General features: G+C 40.8%; 1 protein-coding gene across 3 annotated transcripts in view; it reads left to right on the forward strand.

Moving 5' to 3' along the window:
* Positions 1 to 24,926, forward strand: part of uvrag (UV radiation resistance associated gene) — an 82,620-nt gene that overhangs the window by 10,092 nt on the left and 47,602 nt on the right. For all 3 annotated transcript variants that reach the window (XM_061702065.1, XM_061702066.1, XM_061702067.1), the window contains exons 7-12: positions 3,022 to 3,127; positions 7,540 to 7,666; positions 15,319 to 15,403; positions 17,728 to 17,815; positions 18,039 to 18,099; positions 24,341 to 24,506. In XM_061702065.1, the coding sequence (XP_061558049.1) occupies positions 3,022 to 3,127; positions 7,540 to 7,666; positions 15,319 to 15,403; positions 17,728 to 17,815; positions 18,039 to 18,099; positions 24,341 to 24,506 (633 nt within the window). The remainder of the gene's footprint in view (positions 1 to 3,021; positions 3,128 to 7,539; positions 7,667 to 15,318; positions 15,404 to 17,727; positions 17,816 to 18,038; positions 18,100 to 24,340; positions 24,507 to 24,926) is intronic.

Here is a 24,926-nt window from a genome sequence, read left to right on the forward strand (position 1 = left end):
ACACCAACTTGAGCGGTGTAAATACATGTTTTTCCGCGGTAAGATTATTTTTGTTTTGTTATTTTGCCTTATTGTACTCTTCAGATTCTTACAGATTGCTTAATTTATGTTAACAAAAAAAAATCTCCAGTTGTATTAAATTCCCTGTCGGAATTTGAGAGTAATCAAATTAAACTTCTTGATTTGAGTAGTTTAATGGATAACACCTGTAATTTTTAGACATTGCCTGCCACCACTAGTTGCCGCTGTTACCAAAAGAGGAATCTTGACACATAGTTGTGTGCAGGACAAGGCTTTCACCATTCACAGTGGGTTTGATAAAGAGCTGTGGTCAAGTCATGGAATCTGGGTGCCATGCCACGCCCCATAGTATGAAACTGAAAAACGTTCAAAAAGATTTGCCATTCAGTATTGCTAATAATCCATCACATTCTGTAGAAGTAAATCTTTGAAGAAATATCTAAAAAAAAAAAAAAAAAATATGGCACCTTCAAATTAAAATGTTCGATGGCTCGTGAACAAAATTAAATAATAATACAATTAAAAATTATATATATAATGGAAAATTTAACTGAACTGGAAGTTCTACAAGCCCAGGCTTTATCTGACACCCGGTTGTATCAAGTGTCACTGTCAAAGGGACAAATATTTTTGTTTTTGAGATGATTATCGTCTTCAAGGGTCGAGTGCACAGCCATAGTCATAACTTCCTGTAAATCCTCCCTGGTATAGTTGTTTGGTGTCTCTCTTGCATTGGAAAAAGAAAGTTGCCATGGTTAGTGAGGATACGTCTCTGGAGACTTGCCCAGTGATTGAACTGCTGAGGGTACAGATGCCGGTATACACTGGCCTCATTTTGGTTCATAGGTTGTGTGATTGGGCCTGATCGGGAGGCAAAAGGCAAAGACACAAGGAACGATGGGGGCAGACATGCGTGAAAAGGAGAGAGAAGATAACTGTCGTGAAAACGAGAGAGAAGATAACTGTTCTCACCTGGGGGGAAAAGGCAGTATCGGATTATCTCATTGCAATCACCGAAACATATGAAGCTGTCAAAACAGATTTGCCCTGATGTTCCAAACCACTATCTTCAACTGTCATCACTGTCACCTCAACCAGATTAAAAAGATTGGTCATATAATATGAAATTATTTTACTGCAGGTGTCCTCCCAAAAACTCTATTTACGTTTACATTTTTTTCTGGCTTAGCTGGCTGCAGGAGAGAGACAATATCAAAGGCAACTCCCAATAGTTTCACCTAAAAAAAAAAAAAAAAAATTTAAAAAAAAAAAAAAAATCCCTTGAAGATTTTTAAAATTATCCCAGCATAATTTAAGTATTTAAAATGATTGTTTCGTACCTAATTCAAGTAAGCACTAACTTCTTTAAGACTTAAAGTCCATACAAATGGAAAACTTTATTCACATCACTCCTGATCTAAACCCTTACTCCCGTGTCACAGTTACCAACTCCTGTCTTGTGTTTTTATAGTGACAACAGGGAACTAACTGGTAATGAGGAGTCTGCTAACTATTGGTATCGCCTCATCATATTTACACACAAAATTTATGAACTAGTTTTGGTATCAGAAATCAAGGGTAATGGTTTACTATTGTTCATCTTTGGTAACACAAAAATGCTTGCAGTATCTCAACATTATCATTTATGATATTTGACTGAAATTTCGGTGCAGATTTGAACAAGAATCATGGAAGTTGACACACATGATTTGCCTTCACTGGCCACATAAAACCAAGTGGCGGGCCGGATCAGGCCCCCGGGCCTTGAGTTTGACACCTGTGCTCTAAATTGTCCAGAATTGTGAATGTGAGTGCAAATGGTTGTTTTCCTATATGTGCCCTGCGGTTGGCTGTCGACCAGTTCAGGGTGCCAGCACACCCGCGACCCCAATAAGAAAATGGATGGATGGCTTATATAAAACATATGATGTTGTGACACCAACTTTATTGTGCGTGACAAGTACATACTTGCATGCGTTCACGTTCGTACAACAGTCAAGCATTAACATGTCTGACAACAGAGCAAGAGCAGGTCAGCCTCCGCTGATGTAGATTTTGCAGCGTGTGGTGGAAGGAGCAGTGATCAAGTACCCACTGTTGGGTCTACTACGCAGACTTCCAGATAACTCCAAATAATTTTGAATTTATTAATAAAGGGGTGCATAACTACGTGAACCACAGCTCCAACATAACAGGCCATCTGAGTGAATAACTCTCACTTGCAGTCTATTAACTTACATTTCTGATTATGATGGAGAAATGTCATCTAAGCCTGAGGTGTGCATAGCTTCTTGTCGTTCCTTTCTTGCTTAATGAATACATACAGTATTTAAGTCCCTCCCTACATTATTGCTGTGGCTCTGAGGAAAGTGACCACCTCACACGTCACAAGCGCTCGATTGCTTTATTGACGTGAGTCGTGTGAATTGATTTGTGTGTGATAAGATTGCGATGGACCCTTGACTGTATCACAAACACTTTATTTTTTTTTTGGCCAGAATTTGAATACATACAATTGAAACACTACTGTTGTCTTAAGTATTTGCAGTCCTAATTAAATGATTAGTTGACAAATGTTAGACTATAATTTATGCATTTTGTTTTAGTAAAAGGAAAATATGACGCATTATTATTATTACTAAGTTGTAGTACGAAGAAGAACGCAATTGCAATGCATCGGTAATTGAGTTATGTGGTAGTGAGAGAATCCCAGACCTAATTAGCACTGTTTATACTTGTGACCAATTTCCACCAAACCTGATACAGGGGCCAAGGAAGTACCCATTGCATTTTGATGTGAATCTAGATCAAAATGCAGAAAAAAACTTTTATTTTCACTGGTTAATACACTTTGACTTCAGTGACTTCTACTAATTATCAGATGGCTAGGACGTAGGTGGCGTTTTCACTGTTACTATGCAGGGAATGAATTAATAGTGGTCATAGGTTTGCTGGAACAATGACCTTGAACTTTTTTTTTTTTTTTTTGTCTTACTGCAGGCTCCACACAGCCCAAAGAGCCATCAAACAGACCCAAGTTACAGTGCAGAAGATTGGGAAGGAGATTGAGGAGAAGCTGAGAACCACAGCAATGTGCACCGTGCGGGTGAGAGCCGTCACACGCCAACAATGAATTTGATCGCGCTGATAATGGTTGTCCTCAGGCAACTTAAATGCTTATTTTTTTTTTTTTCAGTCACCCCCTCAATGTTTTCAATTAGTGAATTGGTTGGTTCTGAGAACGATAACTTGAATTTTACATTACTTTTGAGAAAATATATAAACCTGTGACTTGGGGTGCGATGTTACCAGCGGGTGGTAATTGCTGCGGTCAGCGCTGAGGTGCCTATGCTTTTGTACTAATAAGCATTTTCTGAGTCTGTTGCACTTAAAGCTCAACAAGATTTAAGAGCTTGTATCACCAAGGCTAATGTGAGGTCTAATTTCACACACACACTGACCAGGTATTGTTTCTTAACGTTTTGGTTGCTTAACTGAGCGGTGCAGAAGGACAAATATCCCATCTGTCAAAATGGATCCAGGATCCATTGTTTATGTTCCCCCCTTTGTCATATCCTCTAGTGGGATACAAAGGAAACGCACGAAAGCGTATCTAACATTTTTGGAATTGGTAGCCACACAGCTGTGAAAGCGGAGCTCTGATCCCTGGTTTGATGTTGTGTTTATTGTAAATACTGACTTCTTAAGCATTCCCTGTTCTCTGCTGCTCGTCGAAGTGGCCCGAGGCAGTGACACTTTTGTGTTTTTATCCTGCAGGTAGACTTTTTTTTTTTTTTTCCCCTTTTGGAGAAGCTTATTTCTAACCTGACTTGTCAACTCGGTTATCAGTTGGTTAGTGGAGTTAGTTTCTCCCTGAACCAGGAAATATCCTACTAAATAACACACGGACTTTCATGGACAGCGACGGTGGTCAGTGTGTGCTAGTTTTGACGTTTATGTTGTGGTGGCATGTGCTGAGAATATATGAAATTATTTTATCGAAAAAAAATCAATATCTCTTCCGTATATATGATGACCCACTAATAATGTGCCTGTGGTGAATTAACATTTCAGATATAATTCCCAATTATCTTGCCGTCATCATGTTTCTATCATGTGAGATCACCATAGCACCTCTTGTTATCTGCAAAGTTTGGTTGGAAATCAACCTCAGATTTGAAAAACAAGCTCATTAAAACAAGTTAAAGCAAGACCTTTTTATCACGATCAGCGGTATACTGCTCGTCTGCCAGGTCCCATTGAATCATAACATGCAACTATCTTCCTTAAATGCTGCAACACTTCCCTTCTTGCTACCTGGCAATCTTAGGGTCCTTTAGAAATCGTAAATATCAGCGGTAAGATGATAGAACCACACATACTGTAAGTCACACCGGTTTATAAGCTGCACAAACATACAGTATTACACATACAAATACAAGGGAAAACAAAAACTGCCACCCTTATGTTGGAAGTGGAAACAGCACAAAGTGACACAGAAGCAAAAATAATACTAGTCTTGCCACAACAAAATAAGGGTCAGAATCTAACCTTTTCAGTGGCCAGGTAGATCGCCTTCAACTTAAAGGCTGTATCGTAGGCATTACTTTATGCCCCGTTTTCAGCATAATGTTTTTGTGCTCGTCAGGCGTGCACTGGAGCACGTCAGGTCTGACTACTGAGCCAAAGGCTTCAATTTGTATGGATTTGTTTTAAAAATGTGAAGTTGCCACTTCAAAATGGAACCCATCAAAAGATTCATTAAAATATAACACCATTTTGGTGAGTGATAGAGGAAAATGTGACGCTCCTGGGGACGGGGAAAATATGCAAATAAACCGTATTGTTTGTTCAGATACAGGGGTTAAAACTGCGGCAAAAGGTCTGGAATTATCGTCTGACTTTTACACTACAATACAATACTGTTTCTTCCTTTTAGAAACTAACTTTAAAGGCTTAGATTTTCTTTGTAGACAGTTCTTGCTGTTGTTTTTCATCACTCGCCATTGCAGTTTTTTTCTTTTCCTTTTCCCCCCAGACCTTGATACTTATTAAAGCTGCTCCACACAAAGGCTCTGCTTAGCCGCACCACAACATGGGAGGCTCCATTCTTTTGTCACAAAGATGGCTTTCAAAGTCTTGTCTCTGATATTTTCTGCTCACTGAAACATTCTTTAAGCCCCATTCAGTGCTCACATCAGCTAATAAATCACATAATCCTTGTTTTCTACCTTTTTTGTAAAAGCCCACCAACTTGGAATGAGTGCCGCATTGTGTAGCTCTTCTAAGATTTTGCCTTTGTAGCGCTTCATACCACACTATGGGCATCATAGAGAGCCCAGATCAAAGTAGCACAAAGTGGCGGCCACCAACCTCAGCGCTTGGCCCTTTCACCCCATCACCCACCCTCTGCCATTAATCTCCTCGGTTATAACATTCTTCCCCCACGCCTCCTATGTATTTACACAGCTGACCCATTACTGTTTGATGGTGAGTAGGAGTCACAGGTGGTGGGTTACTGTCAACGCGCACACACGCACGCATGACCCATCAACCCGGCTGCTCAAAGTTGACTAATTCGTGTCAAAGCCAATGTTGGTTTACATGAAGCAGTACTGTGTCCAACACTTGCTTTCATGATGGAGGCTTTATCAGTGTCTCTTCTGCAACATTTTCAATGTCATGTTATCTCCACCTTACTGAAGCCAATTTCAGACGCATAACCTTTGTCTTGTCTGATCCAGGCTGTGATCGCTAAGTTGATGTGTGTGGGTTACAGAGAGATTTGGCAAACTACTGGATGAAAATCAAGGTTGAATCTGTGGCCCAACATTGCGTGCATGTCTGTCTATAGCCCCCCCCCCCCCCTTTTTTTAAATAAATGGCCCTTCTAGTCCTTTGTCTCATCCTCAAATTGCACAGAACAGGGCTTTCACATCTTCCTAACGTCATAATTGAATCTCTAATGTAGGACAGGAAAATCGAGCCGTTGTCGAGTCATAAATTGTAGCGCATGAATTTAACGTTACTGGGTTTTGCTAACATCAGATTTGAAAACCAGATAAATCACATCTGCCTGTTTCTGCAGTCCACATTCAGTAACACAAGGGGGAGATGAGGTCCTGTGCTGCCTGCTTAGTCAGTGTTTATTATGGATGTGACAGGCAGGTTAACCATGATACATACAGGTCGCATAGCCTGCCAATCAACCACAGTTGGCAACTGCCTAAACTGTCCTGGGAATGAAAGTCTAATCAGTAAAAACAAGTTAAAACAGCTGTGTGACATTACAGACACTGTCTTGTAGAAGACAGTCAATGATCTCTTTTAAAGTGAGGTTATTGGTTTAGCAATCACCCAGCCATTCATTTTCTATACCGCTTGTCATCATTAGGGTCGCAGGTAACTGGAGCCTATCCCAGCTGACTTTGGGCGAGAGGTGGGGAACACACAGGACTGGTCGCAAGCCAATGACCGAGCAAACCTTTTCCACTCACAATCACACCTACTGTGTGGACAATCTTCAGTTAACCAACCATGCATGTTTTTGGAATGTGGGAGAAAGCCAGAGTAGCTGAAGAAAACCCACACAAGCACAGGGTGGCCATGCAAACTCAAAACAGGATGGCCAGAGCTGCGATTTATTTATTTTGTTTTTTTCCTTAAAATATATTCTAAAAAGAATATTTTATTTATTTATTTATTTTTCTTTTTTTTAAATCAGTCCTGAATCTGTATGCTTCTTTATGCCGGAACCATTTTGCTGTGAAAGAGGGGAGTTTAATGTACGCCCTCTGGTTATAGTATTATGAGGGATATTTATTTGTTTGAGAAGGGGAAAAGTGAGAACGGAGCAAAAAAAAAAAAAAAATACAGAACAATAACAGTATAAAATGGCATATGAAAACTGATTTCACATAGGAGTTGCATTCATTTTATATTGTGTGGACTAGGGAGACAGACAAATAGAGCAGGACCCCCGTCAGTGAGCCAGGTAGTGCTACCACTGTGGACATGGAAATTGAGGGATACTTTAATTTGATATTTGACGCACCTTAAATGTGACACCCATCCCCCATCTTAAAAGGATAATGCTAAGATTAGGTTGTAAACAATGCTTTCTGGATTCAGGTTCGGGCATCTGGCATGGGCTCAATCCGTGCTATTGCTCCATTCACAATAGCCCTGGGTTTCAGTAGCAATCACTCCAGCGTATACAGTGCACCATAGCATACGCGGTTTGGCACCTGCGGATTTATGTGTCCAGTCCTTGTGCCCTGCGAATAGCGGGAGTCCACTGTAGTCTAGTTTTGCTCTATATCCGCAGGGGCGAGGCACCCCTTCCACAAATGTGAAGAGGATAAGCAGTTTAGAAAATATATGAATGTACAGACTTTTGTAGATGTGCCTTAAATAGCTTACTGAAGGAGCAAAAAGGTAATAAACACACACTTTGCTGTGACTACATCGTGGATATTTTCATTCTCTTGTGTGCTCCTTTTCGTTTGCTCTGAGCAGAAAAAAGAGCGGGAGTGTATGCAGCTGCGTTTAGCAGTGCTTCGGAGTGAACTGCAGCGGCAAAGGAAGGCTCTTGGCAGAGAAATAGATGTGCGGCAGAAAGACATGGCGCAGCATCAGAAAAAAGGTAAGGCTATAGGCAAACAGAGTTTCTTACCACACATGTAGAGTCCCCTCCAAAAGTATTGGAACGGCAATGTCAGTTCCTTTGTTTTTGTTGTATACTGAAGACGTTTGGGTTTCAGATCAAAAGATGAATATGAGACAAAGGTTCAGAATTCCAGCCATGCAAACTCAAAACAGGATGGCCTGAGCTGCGATTTATTTATTTTGTTTTTTTCCTGAAAATATATATATTTTAAATTATTTTAAATGTTTCTCTTTTTTTTTTTTTTTTTTTTTTTAATTTTTTAATTTTTTTTTTTGAATCTGTATGCTTCTTTATGCTGGAACCATTTTTCTGTGAAAGAGGGGAGTTTAATGTACGCCCTCTGGTTATTGTATTATGATTGTATGATATATTATGATTGTATTATTTGTTTGAGAAGGGGAAAAGTGAGAACAGAGCAAAAAAAAAAAAAAACAGAACAATAACAGTATAAAATGGCATATAAAAACTAAGGCTATAGGCAAACAGAGTTTCTTACCACACACGTACAGTCCCCTCCAAAAGTATTGGAACGGCAATGTCAGTTCCTTTGTTTTTGTTGTATAATGAAGACGTTTGGGTTTCAGATCAAAAGATGAATATGAGACAAAGGTTCAGAATTCCAGCTTTCATTTCATGGTATTTATATTTAGATGTGTTATAAACAACTCATGACGCAGCACCTTTTATTTGAAGCCCTCCACTTTTCAAGTGAGCAAAGGTATTGGGACAGATATGATTAAATTAACTTAAAGTGAATAACGCGGTGTCCACGCGATGTTGCAGAGGCGTGTCAACCAGGACATCCCCGCAAGATCCAGAGCCTTCAGGAATCCCCGGGCGGATCTCATTCACCTCGGGGCTTTGCCACCGAGGAGCTTTAACCACCTCCATGACCTCAACCCCACCGATAGGAGAGCCCGCCTCAAACAGCCCAGACTATGCTTCCTCATGGATGTCAGTGGAATTGAGGAGGTCTTCGAAGTATCCCGCCGGCTTCGAAGTATCCCGCCGGCTCACAACGTCCCGAGTCGAGGTCAGCAGCGCCCCATCCCCACTATCACAGTGTTGATGGAGCACTGCTTCCCCCTCCTGAGACGCCGAATAGTAGACCAGAATTTCCTCGAAGCCGCCAGGAAGTCTTTCACCATGGCCTCACCAAACTCCTCCCATGCTCAAGTTTTTGCCTCAGCAACAACCAAAGCTGCATTCCGCTTGGCCAGCCGGTACCCATCAGCTGCCTCAGGAGTCCCACAGGCCAAAAAGGCCCGATAGAACTTTTTCTTCAGCTTTACGGCATCCCTCAATGCGTCCATCCAACGGGAACGGGGGTTGCCGCCACGAAAGGCACCGACCACCTTACGGCCATAGCTTCGTCGGCCGCCTCGGCAATGGAGGTGCGGAACATGGTCCACTCGGACTCAATGTCCCCCGGCCCCCCTGGAACGTGGGTGAAGTTCTGCCAAAGGTGGGAGTTGAAACTCCTTCTGACAGGGATTATGCCAGACGTTCCCAGCAGACCCTCACAATACGTTTGGGTCTACCAGGTCAGATCGGCATCTTCCCTCACCATCGGAGCCAACACCCCACCAGGTGGTGATCAGTTGACAGCTCCGCCCCTCTCTTCACACGAGTGTCCAATACTTTGTGGTCGTGTCATCGGACCGCAAAGTCCGATGACACGACCACAAAGTCGATCATTGAACTGCGGCGTAGGGTGTCCAGATGCCAAGTGCACATATGGACACCCTTATGTTTGAACATGGTGTTCGTTATGGACAATCCGTGAGGAGCACAGAAGTCCCATAACAGAACCCCACTCGGGATTCCTCCCAATCACGCCCCTCCAGGTCTCACTGTCATTGCCCACGTGAGCATTCAAGTCCCCCAGCATAACGCTGGAGTCACCACCGGGAGCGCTATCCAGCACCCCATCGAAGAACTCCAAAAAGGGTGGGTACTCTGAACTGCTGTTTGGTGCATACGCACAAACAACAGTCAAGACCCATCCCCCTACCCGAAGGCAGAGGGAGGCTACCTCCTCATCCACAGGGGTGAACCCCAATGTACTGGCGCCGAGCCCGGGGGCAATTAGTATACCCACACCTGCTCGGTGCCTCTCACCGTGGGCAACTCCAGACTGGAAGAGAGTCCAACCCCTCTCGAGAGGACTGGTACCAGAGCCCAAGCTGTATGTGGAGGTGAGCCCGACTATATCGAGTTGGAACTTCTCGACCTCTCACACCAGGTCGGGCTCCTTCCCCGCCAGAGAGGTGACATTCCAAGTCCCTTGAGCCAGTTTCTGTAGCCGGGGATGGGATCGCCATGGTCCCTGCCTTCGGCCACCACCCAGCTCACATTGCACGTGACCCCTATGGCCCTTCTCACAGTTGGTGAGCCCATGGGAAGGGGGACCCACGTTATCCTTTTGGGCTGTGCCCGGCCACCAGGCGCTCACATTCGAGCCCCACCTCCAGGCCTGGCTCCAGAGGGGGCCCCCGGTGACCCATGTCTGGGCGAGGGAAAACGAGATCCAATATTTTTCATAATCATAAGGGGTCTTTGAGCCGTACTTTGTCTGGTCCCTCACCCAGGCCCTGTTTGCCTATGGGAGACCCTGCCATTGGCATAAAGCCCCAGACAACTTAACTCCTAGGATCATTGTGACATACAAACCCCTCTACCATGACAAGGTGACGGCTCAAGGAGAGGATTTAATAATAATTAAAAATAAAATAATAATGAATTGATTAACTTTCCCGAAAGTGGATCAAGCAAAAATTTTTTGTCAAAAGCTGTAAACTGAGGGAATGTTGCTCATCAACCCCTGATAGTCTATTACCGGTTTGAAGTTAATAAAGCTGTATTTAAAAGTTTGAAAAGAATTATAATTCCACACAGGTGTGGGGGAGGGGGGAGAATTGCAGGAAATGAAACCAAGAGAGGAAGTCAAGCTTTGAAAACATAGTGATGGTAGTGGGTTAACGCAACACAAAAGACACAATGAATGGAATGTGGAAACACTAGGACACAATCTAACCTATCCTGTCATACCTGTGATTTAGGCATTCTGTGCCAGGGGCCATTTACTCAACTCTGCCCTGTCTGCAGTTTCTTATGCTGATGCGGTTCACGTTAAGAAGTGGTTTACTGTTGATGTTCATTGGGCAGTGGAACGCTAATGAAAAGGCATGGCACATGAAGCTTGGTTTGGCGAGCACACAGATAAATAAACCAAAATACTTGTGTTGGTGTACACAGGTATGCTCGCCTGTGCGTGTGTGTGTGTGTTTTATTTCTACAAGCACTTTTAAATATGTTAACATGTTTACTGTTCACTTCCTGCAGGTGTAGTTAGGTTGTCTATAATGAGCATGAAGTCTGCAGATATGTGAGAACAAAGCCTTTCCAGTTTAAAATTATTATACAAGAATTATAAAGTGTGTATGATGAGCTTTAATAAGTCTTTACCAAGACTTTCAATTGCACTTTTGTTTAAAAAAAAAAAAAAAAATCTCTGTGGAGATTTTAATGGCCTTATTACACCTACAAATCTTAAAGAAGCATATAATTTTTTTAAAGCTGATTTAATTAAAACCATTTCATATGTAAATCATCACGTTACATTCCTAATTAGATTCAGGTTTCTTTGTAAGTTTTATTGACAGTTTCACACTGTGTATAAGTGCTATGCGATATATCCCTAGAGGGCATCCAGAATGGACCCCAATCTCATCTGTACCTGGCAGGGGGGTCTTCACATTTCTCACGTAGCTAAAGGGCCCATTTGCAAATAATTCAAACTCCCAGGAAGCTGGCCTCTCTCAAAACAAATGGCTATGAAAACCCAAACATCTAGTGAAGGTTCTGCTGGTGTGTGTGTGTGTGTGTGTGTGTGTGCATGCCTGCATGAGAACGAGCAGATAAAGATGAGTTGAGTGTCAGGCGCCCATGTTTTAGTGAAATAACAATGAGAATATTGTCATTGACTTGCTGATGCTTGTGAAATGTGATCCCTCTTTTTAAATAAAAATAAAAAAAATAAAAAATTATCCTGAACATTGTTAGCATGATAAACACAAAACTTCAGCAGTTTGCACTATCCTGATGACAGTTTTAACAGCTCACTCAGTGCCTGCTAAACCATTTGGTGGAACAGACTACTGCTAATTTACTTGACTTTTCATACTTGTGCAAAAGTATGTGGTCCACTGCATATTTTGAACACAATTCAAAACAGAAAGCTTAGGTGAGAGAGAATAGCTCCCTCCTTTTCACAGATGTGATTTTAAAATATAAGCCTTTCACCCTTCCCTCCTGAATAGTGGGTTTGTTGGGGTCACACTCCTCTAATTTCCCTTCTTTCAGCTTTAGAAGACAACATAAATCAGCCCTGAAAAGTGTTTATTATACTTCGTAACATTAGTTATTCTTATGCCCTGTATCACAGTCAGAGCTCCTGGCCAATAAATGTCAGTTGTGTGGGTTCGTTATAGTTTTGTGAAGCAATGGTATGCAGTGGTATTTCTTTTTTTCAGCTTCAGAAAATGTCTTTTATTAAAGCTAAAAAAATACAGTTTTGGCTTCTTCTACCAGCAACTCAGTGGGACACATTTGCTTCTTCCAACAAGTTGTCATCTTGACTGAGGCTAGAGTTTTAAGTCCTTAGACTTACTAGGATTCCTGTCATAATGTCATTGTAATTCTTAAACTGTTATGTTGAGTTGCGATCGGTGGAATTTGCAATAAGTTTCCCCCCCCTCAGTAGGGTCTCATGGTCTTAAAATGCCCCTATTACTTTTGAACCTATTTGTTCTTAAGACATTCCAGTGTTATTATGACCACTTTTTTTTATTGCTTTTCAATTTAGCTGTTTTTCCTTTTTAAAATTTAGCCAGATGTTTTTGTCTCAGATCAGTACTGGGTCGCTGGGGCAGTAACTTTAGCAGGGACACACAGACTTCCCTCTCCCCAGCCACTTCAGGGGGCGATCCCGAGGCGTTCCCAGGCCACCCGAAAGACGTAGTCGCTTCAGCGTTTCCTGGGTCGTTCCCGGGGTCTCCTTCTGGTGGGACATTCCCAGAACACCTCACCAGGGAGGTGTCCGGGAGGCATCTAAATCAGATGCCCCAGCCACCTCATCTGGCTCCTCTCGATGTGGAGGAGCAGCGGCTCTACTCTGAGATCCTCCCGGATGATCGAGCTTCTCACCCTATCTTTAAGGGAGAGCCCAGACACCCTGCGGAGGAAACTCATTTCGGCCGCTTGTAACCGAGATCTTGTTCTTTCGGTCACGACCCACAGCTCGTGACCATAGGTGAGGGTAGGAACATAGATCGACCGGTAAATTGAGAGCTTCGCCTTTAGGCTTAGCTCCTTCTTTGCCACAACGAAACACATTGAATTTTATTTTAATGGGATTAACTGTCAAGCATTTCAGAAAAGCATTATCATGAAACAAAACATAACCATAAAGAAATAAATGAGGGTTGTTGTTCAGTCATCAGTCGTATTTATAAAAAAAAAAAAAAAAAAAAAAAAAAACATTATTTCACGAATTCTGTCTGGGTATGTAAAGTTATGAGTACAATTGTGCATATATGCAGTCATATGTACCACTGTCATATTGGAATGAAAGTGTAGTCTACACATTTTCATAACATCTAGGTGGCATACTAGAATGAAAGTGTGCAGCTTTTTCATAACCTCTAGGGGGGGTGGGGGGTGGGGGTGACATAGCGGAATGAAAGTTTAGAGCATTTCATAACCTCTAGATGGCGGCATACATTTATAAAATGTGAGTCTTTCATTTTCTCCTATACCTATGTATAATGCGCACTATTGACTTTTGAAATTTTTTTGGGGGGTAACAAATGCGCATTATACACAATAAATTACGGTAAGTGCTCAAGGATATTTAACTTTTCAGCTTATCCCATCAGAGATTGCCACAATGTCCACTCGCATGATTTATTTGGCATGTCTTTTAGTATGCCGAATGTTCTTCCTGAAATAACCCAGCCTTTTTTTTTTTTTTATCCTGGCAAGGTGGACTTAGGATCAAACCCACAAACGTTGGGTTCGGTAGCCGCCCCGAAGGTTTACAGCCCCCGGTATTCCGAGGCAAGATTACAGTATGTGAGGTTGGTTATTCTCAGGGTAGTATGGCCGTAACGTAAACCAAACTTTTTGTGTGTGCCTTAACTCTGCCAATCTTAGTAAGAAAAGAACATGTTGCGCCTGTCACTTCCAAACTTTATACCAACAGACCTTACCTATGGCAGAGGTTGCAGAGTTCAGGCTACTCTGCACAACACAACAGTACAGTTGTTCATTCTGTGAAACCTAGCCAAGCACCGTGGGCCCACAAGTTGTCTTATTAGAGAGATTTTAGTGCACTTCTTGATTGATTTATTGTCATGATGATAATTTCAACATCAGATGGCACAGCCTTTTTTTTAAATTATATTATCCACGCGAAAGTTTGGATCCTAAATACCTTGATTTTTTTAAACGTTTATTTTTCATTATTAATACAAATTGCACATCTCCAGTTCTTAAAGAATACTGCACGCAAACTGCTGTATTTCATCTCTCCGTGCAAGTAAGGATATTGACGCGATGGAAGATGGCTAGATTGAAGAGATTGGCAGTGCTGGGAATTACATGAAAGCAGCAGTGCAATAAGAGGTATGGCCTGTCTGATCTGTGTCTCTTTGAAGAAGAACTGCTATTTTCTACCCCCCTACCTCTGTTCCTGCGGGAGTTTGAGCTTAAAGCAGAGCAGAATGGCCGTAGGTGCTATTTTTGTGGTAAAAGTCTGGTTCTGCTTTAGAATATCATTGCTCAAGCTGAGATCCATGTGAGCTACTCTTGGCTCACGACACGAGCAATGAGATGACCCAGTTATTAAAACTGCAATCATTACATTTGTGATATGCAGGCTTGCTTTTTAATTTTGCTCATTGAAGTTTGAACCACACAACAACTTCACTGACTGTCCTGCAAAAGTACTGAGTTTATTACTTGGGGATGTTTTAGCATAGCTATCCTCAGATATCACCTTATCTTTTTCCAAGAACAGAGCACACTCAGACTACACAAGTCAATCCATACCTGAAGTCCTTTTGTCTCATGTGAGTGCGCCCTGCTGAAGCCACCTTGTGAAACATAAATGACCAGAAAGACTCAGAATAAGCTCTTGGTATGCTTGCTCATGCATGAGCATCTGCAGAGGTGCGCAGCCTAGACATATTGTGTAATATATGTGATTGTTACTGCCACCAGTTTATTAATGATAACTCTTATGTTGCATCTGCTCTATACAATGACAGTTTTCTACTTTTGCTCCTTATTATACCACAGTAGTGTGTGCTTGCTAATGTCATGTCCTCCAGCTGCATCTTTATTGACTCATGTCGAACTTTCTATTTGCAATTTTTTTGTAGTCTGGTTTGTGTGTCGTCAGATGGAAATGGATTTATTCCAATTAAAAAAATGATTTGATCTCAAAGTGCAAATTAGGGGTAGAGCTAACTAAACACTACCTGGTTGCTCAGATGTACCTGAAGACATAGCACAACATGCAACCATTAATCCCCCCCCCCCCCCCACTTTATTTTGTCTCTTAGAGGAAGTGTATGCTACTCAACATGAAAGTCTGAAAGATGAGAGAGAATCCTTAACCATGCTGCATAAGGAATGTACTGCCAAGAGGTATGTGTGAACCTGTAATTTGCCGTTTTCTTTCTACACAGAAGACGCTTTGTAATGCACATCTTACCCATCAGCTAAATATTACAGACGTACCGAATGATGTGGCTCATTGTGTTGCCTAGTGACTGAGATTACATCCTGCATCATTCACCAAATGCTCTGTCTAAACTAGTGGATGTTTTTGCATGTGGCGCGTTGTTTGTTTTTCATTGATTTTGCGTGTTGTGCTAAAAAATGTATCTGGTTGTTTGTATTGGCCTGGGGGTTTGTGTGCAAGCAATGGCTGTCTGCTCCGGATACAGTTTTTGTTCGTCTGAGAAGTACCAGGCAGTCACAGATGACGAACCAGAACCTTGGCAATGACCGAAAACATGAAATTAACATCAACACAAAGTACATCTGCCTCATATCAATTCATTGGACCTACAGTAAATGTTGTTATTCAAGTTTAAATGGCTGTTAAAAATATGGTCACCAACTGCGACTTTGCATACCTAGTGTTGCTAGTGGGGGAGAAATGTTCTTTCATGATGGAAATACAATGTTAGATTTTGAGCAAACTCCCTACTGGTGGTAGCTGAAGGCTTGAAAGAGCAAAGTTTACAAGCATGTACGTGTGAAATAAGCTTGCATGTTAGTGGACAATGATTTGTGAAGGGCATGCATCTTGGCTTAAACGACTAGATAAGGCAAAGCCCATAGGGCAGTTTGAGTGATTTCAGATCAAACCATTACATTCTCATCCGTCTCCCCTTTTGACTTTGCAAAGCCGCCGCATCATAAGATGCCAGGAGCTTTTTAGAGTGATATTAAATATTGATTTCTCAAAAATGTCAGATAAGATCAGGGATACGCTTAAATGTCAGATTATGAAAAAAACTTAAAATGCCAAATAGTGCCCTAGAGCTGCACAATTAATCTAATTTTGGCTGCCATGATTAAATGAGCCTGATTGTCTCTGATTTATTTATTTATTTATTTATCGATTTATTTTTAAATTTATTTTTTTAAATCAACAAGGGGGCTAACGTATGGTTAAGGCTTCATTAAACATCGGCACTGCCCTCTGTGGCCAACTTCAAAATAAAAAGGCTAAAATGGCATCGATGTGCAGAGTAGTAATATATGAAGCTTTTATTTTGAAGTTGGCCCTCTTCAGCACATGGCCAGAGAGGCGGCGTATCACTATTAACAATCGTTGGAGCGGCTGCCTTGACTTCAACTTTTCGGCCGGCCTGACCGTAATGAAAAAAATGCCGGGAGTAAATGGAGAGGAAAATCACAACTGTCGAGTTCTTTGCATTAACAATTTCCAATCCATTAACTGTATTTGCTTCCATTAAGTTGCAATTGGTGATGGCACTTTGTCATAACAACATATATTATTCAGCAAGCCCTCTGTAAAGTGGAATTTGTTTTGGGGTACATTTATTTTTTATTATCTATCTTTTATTCTTATTTAAAAAATAATTTTGCACTGAAAACCTGCGTATAGTATGAAGTAGTGCAATAAAAATACAGATTTTGATAATTGTGATGATAATATTGATCAAAAGAATCTTGACTATTATTTTAGCCATAATATTGTGTGATTTCTAACCAGAAAATATCACGCCAACTAATAAAAATACACTCTTCAAAATTTGACCCTGTGCATGAATGTTGGGCTTAAGTGTATATATGAAAGGAGGTGTGTGTGTGCGTGTATCAATCTACAGGTAAATATCAGACAAATATAACCAAAGTGAACTTAAAATGCTGTTTTTAAATGATTTCATTTATTCAGGAATAAACTATTCAAAGTTACCTACATTTTTACGGCACTGTATACAGTATATACATGCAGTAAGCAAAAGGACACCCCACCCCATATACTGCTGGGCCAGTGGGAACGTGTATTTAATTACCATGACGACTGGGGGCGGAGCTTGGTTGAAGAGGCAAGAAGCTTCTTATTGTCAGTGGGGGGGGGGAAAAAAGCGAATACCCGGAAAGACGAAGACAAATATTTTCACTTGTGGAGTCAGCACTACGTCACCAAGCTGCTGAATTACACTTGTCACTCAACAACAACTGCGGATCTTTGCATGTAGGCACATCATCAAATACCAACCCCCACTCGGACCGTCTCTGTGCCAGTAACCAGCGCTTATCTGTGCTTCCCGCTCAATGCAGCTCTGCTTTTCAAAATTTTCCAAACATTTAAAACGATTGTATTCCTTCAACAGTGAGTTACAGTATTTTACACTTACCTTGAGTCTCCTGTCTGCTCTGTTAAGCAATTACTCATTGTGTTGTCTCTATGTCCGGTGGTATCTCCCCAGAGAGCAGTTCCTGAAGTTCAGTGCCCAGCTCACGTTTCGCTGCCGCCAGCTTCTCTCTGAGCTTTCCTACATTTATCCCATCGATGTGGTGAGTGCAAAGCCTTGTTTCAATAAGTAGTCACAATTAAAACAAATAGTTCTCATTGTTTCATGTAACCCTCAGTGTTTTGTTTTCAAATAACATCTTATGTCATGCCATACCCTCACTGTTAGGGAAAGTCTGATAGGTCATTGGCATTTTAATATACTTTTAATACTTGAAATACTGCATAGCTGGCAATTGTCTTTAAAATAAAATTCTCATTCCACAGGCAAATCCATCAGATTACGTTATCTGCGGAGTGAAGCTGCCAAATTCTGAAGACTTTCAAGGTAATTTATTGTCTATCAGCATGTGTTTCGTGGTTGTCGTGGATAAGCTGCTTCAAGGAATGCTGAACAAATATTTTATCTTTGCTATCACGCAGCCTTTAATGTAGATATATATTAGGACAGTAACATCATTCAAGATAAAGCAATTTTGGTGACTTTCCTACAAACAATGTTTAAACCACAAAAAAAAAAAAAATCAAGTTTTACTATGCATAATTGTATCCCACCACAGGCAACACGGGGAGATACCATGCGTTTATAGTCATCTTTCTACCTAAGCTCCATGTGGCAGCCGTGTGCATTACAGGCTGAACTTGGATCGCGGATACAAACACTCTCTCTTCTCTGCAATGGCTGATTTAGAGTCTGGAATAAAACATTATGGTCGACAAACAGATAAACTGCCAAAGTTTATAAAAAATAAATAAAAATAAAGACTCTGTAGCAGAAGAAACATCTACAACCTTACAGATAATATAATAATTAGACTTGACACTGATTTTATCGGGCTGATCGGGATCGGCAGATATTTAGCATTTTATGCTGATCGGCTTTAAAGTCATAATTCACCGATCCGATCAATAATGTCATTGATCGGCTCCGCAAAAGAAATTTACTCCGCGTCGCCATCGTGCACAGTATATTTGAATCCTAAAGCTAGTTTATCTTTAGCCTGGTCTTGCGTCTTTTGATGTAGTATTGGAAATATCTGACGGCCAATAAAGTTATTTAAAAAAAAACAAAAAACATGTCGGCGGTGTGGAACAGACGACACAACAAGTCTGAGACAGACAACACGTAATGCCCAGATCAGACTACAAGACAAATTTGGTCTTTCACGATTGCACTGTCAGGCTACTGCAAAAAATTGCATCCCGTTTTTTTCCGATCATTGGGCTTTATCTTGTCAACTCAAATGCGACCGGATACACTCGTTACCATGGCGACGACAACAAGAGTGGATTGCGCCGACTGTATTCTCAGGACAAAATGGGGGGAAAATGTGTGTTGGTAGTCACCGGTGCTCAGGACAGGAGAGGACGTTCGTTTAAGGCTTGCTTTGAGGTATGTTCACGTACTTTTAATACGATACGGCTCGCAAGCAGCCAACAAAACGTTATGTAGCCTAGGAAGCTAGTGTTTGCACGAACGGTTATACGTAGACATGCGGCCGTTCTGTCGACTCATGCTCTAAAGTTTCGGTGCGGGTGATGTAATTTAATTAAAAATAATTTAATTACAGTAAGTTAGCACCCATTATTTCTGTCATCTTGTAATGTTGGTTTGACCCGACTGATTAGAATACGCGATCTGACTGGAGCAGTGATTTCCAACCTTTATGGAGCCAATGCACATATTTTACAATTGAAAAATCTCACGGAACACCAACAAACAAAAATGTCACAAATAGTGGAGACATTCATTACTGTTTTTACTTCCTGCCATCTAATAGAAGACCATTCATTTGTTCTGTCTGTCACTATGCCTCACTGGCATAAATAGAGGAACAAATATACATTATTTATTGTAAATATAATTTTTTGAGCCATTAAGACGTACTTCAACTCTCACCAGTAATCGGCAAGTTAGTGTCGGTTAACTTCCTACAGCGTTAACAGTAGGGGGAGAATGGACAAAAACCAAAACTTGAGTGCTTCAACTGCCAGAAAAATTGCTAAATATAATGTGAGGGGTACTTTCAAGTTCCAGAAAACAGTAGTGGGTATCTCAGATGAACACTGCTGTGTGCCACTTTGCACTTGATTGAGTTACTGCAAGAGCGAAATGCATGCTCTTTGCGCGTCACGCTGAGGTCTAAATAAACATGACAGTTGTGTATTCATAGCCTTGCAGAGTAAACTGCTATGAGCCTTGGGAAAAAAACTCCCCCCCCCCCCCCCCCCCAAAAAAGAAACAAAAGCATGTACATTGTTCTAATATGCAAATTGTCATTCAAATTCTGGCTGGTGTGTATTTGTCGTGATAAGTTCACTGGTACAACACACATGCTGAGGATGCTGACAAATAAAAACTTCATTCGACCTCAGACAGAAAGCACAGTGCACAAAAATGTGGACATCAAGATAAAAAGTTGGTTTCTGCAAGTAAAAAGTATTTGATCCCTTTTCTGAAATAATTTTTATACACAGTGCCAACAAATGTAATAACTGACACAACAGTATAAACAATGATTTATTTTTGTTTTTACACTACTGTATCTCACAAAAGTGAGAACGCCTGTCACATTTGGGTACAAATTTTATTATCTTTTCATGGGACAAAATTAGAGAAATGACATTTTGCTACAATGTAAAGAACAGTGTACAGCTTGTATAGCACTGTTATTTATTGTACTTTACTGTCCCCGCAAAATATTTAAACCAACAGCGAAACTGCTGGCAACAAAAGTAAGTACACACCTAGGTGAAAGTGTCCAAATTGGGCCCAGTGTCAATATTTTGGAGCCACCATTGTTCTCCAGCACTGGCTTAACCCTATTGGGCTTGGAGTTCACTTGAGCATCACAGGTTGCCACAGGAATCTTCTTCCACTCCTCCATGAGGACATTACGGACCTGGTGGATGTTAGAGACCTCCACCTTCTAATTGAGGATGCCCCACAGATTCGAAAAGAGAGTCTCTCCAGTCTATCACCATTACCCTTTGTTTAGCAAGACAGTGGTCATCTTGGAGGTGTGTTTGGGGTCTTTATAAAGTTTGAATACTGCCCTGCGGCCCAGTTTCTGAAGATAAGGGATCATGCTCTGCTTCAGTCTATCACAGTAGTTGCTCTTGATCATAGTGGTCTCAATGAACTGTAGCTCCCCAGTGCCAGCAGGACTCATGCAACCCCAGACTATGACACTCCCACCACCCTCCTTGACTGTAGTAGGCCACACTTGTCTCTGTACTCCTCAACTGGTTGCTGCCACACACGTGTTAAGCGTTTGTAGCGGTCTTGTCAACCAAATATGTTGAACTTGGTCTTATCAGACCACATGACATGGTTCAGTAGTCCATGGCCTTAGACTACTTCAGCAAACTGTTTCCTTTCTTGTGCATCATCTTTAGAAGAGGCTCCCTTTTGGATCGACAGCCATGCAGACCAATTTGATGCAGTGTGTGGTGAACACTGACAGCCTAAAGAAGGCCAGCTTCGATTATGCTGCTGAATATGACACTGGAAAAGCAAAGCAAATTTATTTATATAGGGCATTTCATACACAAAGTAACTCTATGTGCTTCACTTGATTAAAAGCATTTAAACACAAGGAAAAAACAGCTTATAAACATTTAATAAATAAAAGTACAATTAAAACAGCGCACAGTGCAAGAGAGATTTAAAAGTGGAAATGTTCAAAAAAGCATGAGGAAAAAAACGTTTTTAACCTGGAATAAAAAACATTCACACTTGAGGCTGACATCACTTCTGTTGGCAACTTATTCCATTTGTGTGCAGCATAATAGCTAAATGCTGCTTCTAAAGATGACTGGGAGCCAGTGTAAAGACTTTAGCATTGGAGTAATATGCTCTGACATCTTTGTTTTGGTCAGAACCCGAGCTGCAGCAGTCTGAATGAGCTGCAGTTCTTCAATGCTCTTTTTGGAGAGTCCAGTCAGAAGACCATTACAATAATCAAGTCTACTTGAGATAAAAGCATGGATAAGCTTCTCCTGGTCTGCTTGGCACATGCACGCCTTCACTCTGGATATGTTCTTCAGATGGTAGAAGGCAGTTTTAGTAATTGATTTGATAAGACTATTAAAAGTCAGGTCGGAATCTATCAGAACACCAAGGTTTCGGACTTGGTCTTTGGTTTTTAAAGAGAGTGACTCCAGGTATTTACTAGCAGCAATCCTCTTTTCTTTATTGCCATAAACAATTATCTCAGTTTTGTTGTGGTTTAATTGAAGAAAAGTTTGGCTCATCCAGTTATTTATCTGTTTTAGACAGTGACACAACACCTCAATTGACCTGTAGTCATCTGGAGACAATGCTAGATAGAGCTGTGTGTCATCTGCATTGCTATGATAGTCAAAATTAAAGTTCTGAAGAATTTGACCTAAGGGTAGCATATGCAGGCTGAACAGGAGAGGTCCAAGAACTGACCCTTGAGGGACCCCATAGGTCATTGGCATTTGATAAGATTCAACACTTCCAGTGGTTACAAAATAAATCCTTTCCTCCAGGTAGGACCTGAACCATTTAAGGACTGTTCCATTTAGTCCTACCCACGTTTCCAACCTGTTCAGCAGTATATTATGATCTACTGTATCAAAAGCTGCACTGAGATCCAACAAGACCAGAATTGGCACCTTTCCCGAGTCAGTATTTAACCTTATATCAGCACTTTGACGAGCAGATTCTGTACTGTGATAAGTTCGGATACCTGATTGAAATTTGTCAAAAAGTCCATTTAAGTTCAAGAAATTGCTGAGCTGATTTAAAAATGAATTTCTCAACAATCTTGGCCATGAAAGGGAGATTTGAGATGGGTCTATAGCTTGGTAACTTGGAAGCATCCAGCGTTCTATTTTTTAGAAGAGGCTTAATGGCACCTTCTTTAAGAGCTTTAGGAAACTCGCGTGACTGAAGTGAGCAAATGATTTGCAAATCAGCTAGCAAAGACTTCGCAATAGTTTTGAAAAAGTCAGATGCTATTGAGTCAAGACCGGTCGTTGATGGTTTCAGCTGCTGAACCGTTTTCTCTACTGTTTTTTTTGGTCAACTGTATCAAATTCTAACAATGCTAATAGAGTTTTTCAGAGTACAGTAACAGAGAATTTCAACATCCTTAGAGATGACCAGGTCTAAGCTGGAACCTTGAGTGTGGTTTGGACTCTTATGTTGAGAGAGTTCAAATGTGTCTACTATAGCAGAGAGTTCTTTAGTCCCTCCCCCCCCCCCCCCCATGTTATTGTCAACATGAATGTTAAAGTCTCCCGTTATGACAAAATAGTTGTGGTCATTACAACTAACTGACAGCAGTTCTGAAAAATCCACCATAAATTTTCTATTGTATCTTGGAGGTCTATAAATTATTAAAACAATCACCTTTGGGTCTCCTTTAACTAAAAAAAACAGATATTCAAAAGAGCCAAAATCACCCAGTATAATTTCTTTACACTGAAATAATGACTTAAAAATAACAGCAATACCACGTTTTTTCCCGATTCTACACTTGTTCATAAAATTAAAATGTCCTAGTGTTGCCTCATTTAAAATGGTATTACACCTACTTTCTGTTAAACACATTTGATTTAGTAACGAAATGTTGAAACAAAAATTCAGAACATCCATCCATCCATTTTCTGTACCGCTTTTCCTCACGCACATTCATTATATATTCTTCAGCCCGTTAAAAATTGTTTTTTTAAAATGGACTTATTTTCCCCCATTGCCCTTTAAGGAAATGTAATCAAATGCCCAAGGCCCCAATTCTAAATTAGTATTTGAGACTATATGCCTTGCAGATTCTTGCAACATGTAGGCATGCATGAAGATGCAATGAACTCCATTTTACCTCCTGCTGACCCCTGCTCTAATTTGTGTGAGGTCTGCCCCAGAGAGAGCCAGATCAAGTCCAGAATTGTTAGCCAGTTTATACTGGCCTACGGGGGTGGATGTTCCACTTTATAACCCAGGGTCAGGGTCAGTTGGAGCCCTTAATCCTGCTGGCCGTCAAAGATCTTCTGCATGAAGGCAAATCACCCCCTTATATTCAACCAAGTTTTTTTTGGTCAACTCACCTTGACAAGGTCAGTCAGTCTCGAGTTGCACCCGTGTCGCCCATGGCTAATTGTCCATTAGCGGCCCCAATAGTTGCCTTATTGTATTTCCCCCCCAAAGCACTCTTAGTGTTTGACTGTTTCTTATTAATCAGAGCAAAGCGACATTCATTTTTATTATTATTATTTATTAATTTTTCAACTGGTCACTTTAGTTTGTGCATGTTTTTTAAAAAAAATATATATTAATTTATTTATTTTTTATATACCGTCCCCTTAATTATTTTTCAAATGTCGACCCTATTGACACAATTTCTGCACATGCTTTGGGTTTTAATTACTTGATGTGGAATTTGGTGCCGATCCAAAATAAAGCTCAAATTAATTTTGAGCTTTGAATTCTTGATACTACTCACTGAAAATAATTTTTTTCAAGAACATCTCAATTTGATGCAATGCTGGATTTATCTTTTTTTTTTTTTTTTTTTTTTTCCCCTCTGTGTATCCTGCAGCAAAGGATGATGGGAGTGTGGCAGTTGCCCTGGGCTATACGGCACACTTGGTCATGATGATCTCGTGCTTCCTGCAGATCCCGCTTAGGTATCCAGTCATCCACAAGGGTTCACGCTCCTCAATCAAAGACACAATCACAGACAGACTCACTGAGAAGGAGAGAGAGTAAGTAGACAAAAAAGGTTTAAATGGCACAGTTTATGGAACATAACCACTTCAGTCACATTTTGTTTTACATCAAATCACAATTTGAATCGCTGCAAATATTTTAGGCTCACTGTGCCACTTTATTCCACTGAATTTGTCATATAGCAAGATGGGATCACTTTGCTTCTTCATCACAGAACTATGTTGACAAAAAGACTGATTGTGAAACTAAATATTTAATCTCTCCGGGGGCTTTGCCAAGAATCTTACAGTAAGTCATAAAATGTTATGCTCATGCACATAACTGTATTTTACGCAATACAGTACTTTACCCTCTGGGTACTTTCTCTTATGTATATTGACACTGACTTATTTACTCATTTCGATAAGTGAATATTTACAATTTACAAGTAGGATTTTCCCCTTTTATGAATGCAC

This window comes from Phycodurus eques, chromosome 17 (assembly GCF_024500275.1).
Source record: "Phycodurus eques isolate BA_2022a chromosome 17, UOR_Pequ_1.1, whole genome shotgun sequence".
Lineage (NCBI taxonomy): Eukaryota > Metazoa > Chordata > Actinopteri > Syngnathiformes > Syngnathidae > Phycodurus > Phycodurus eques.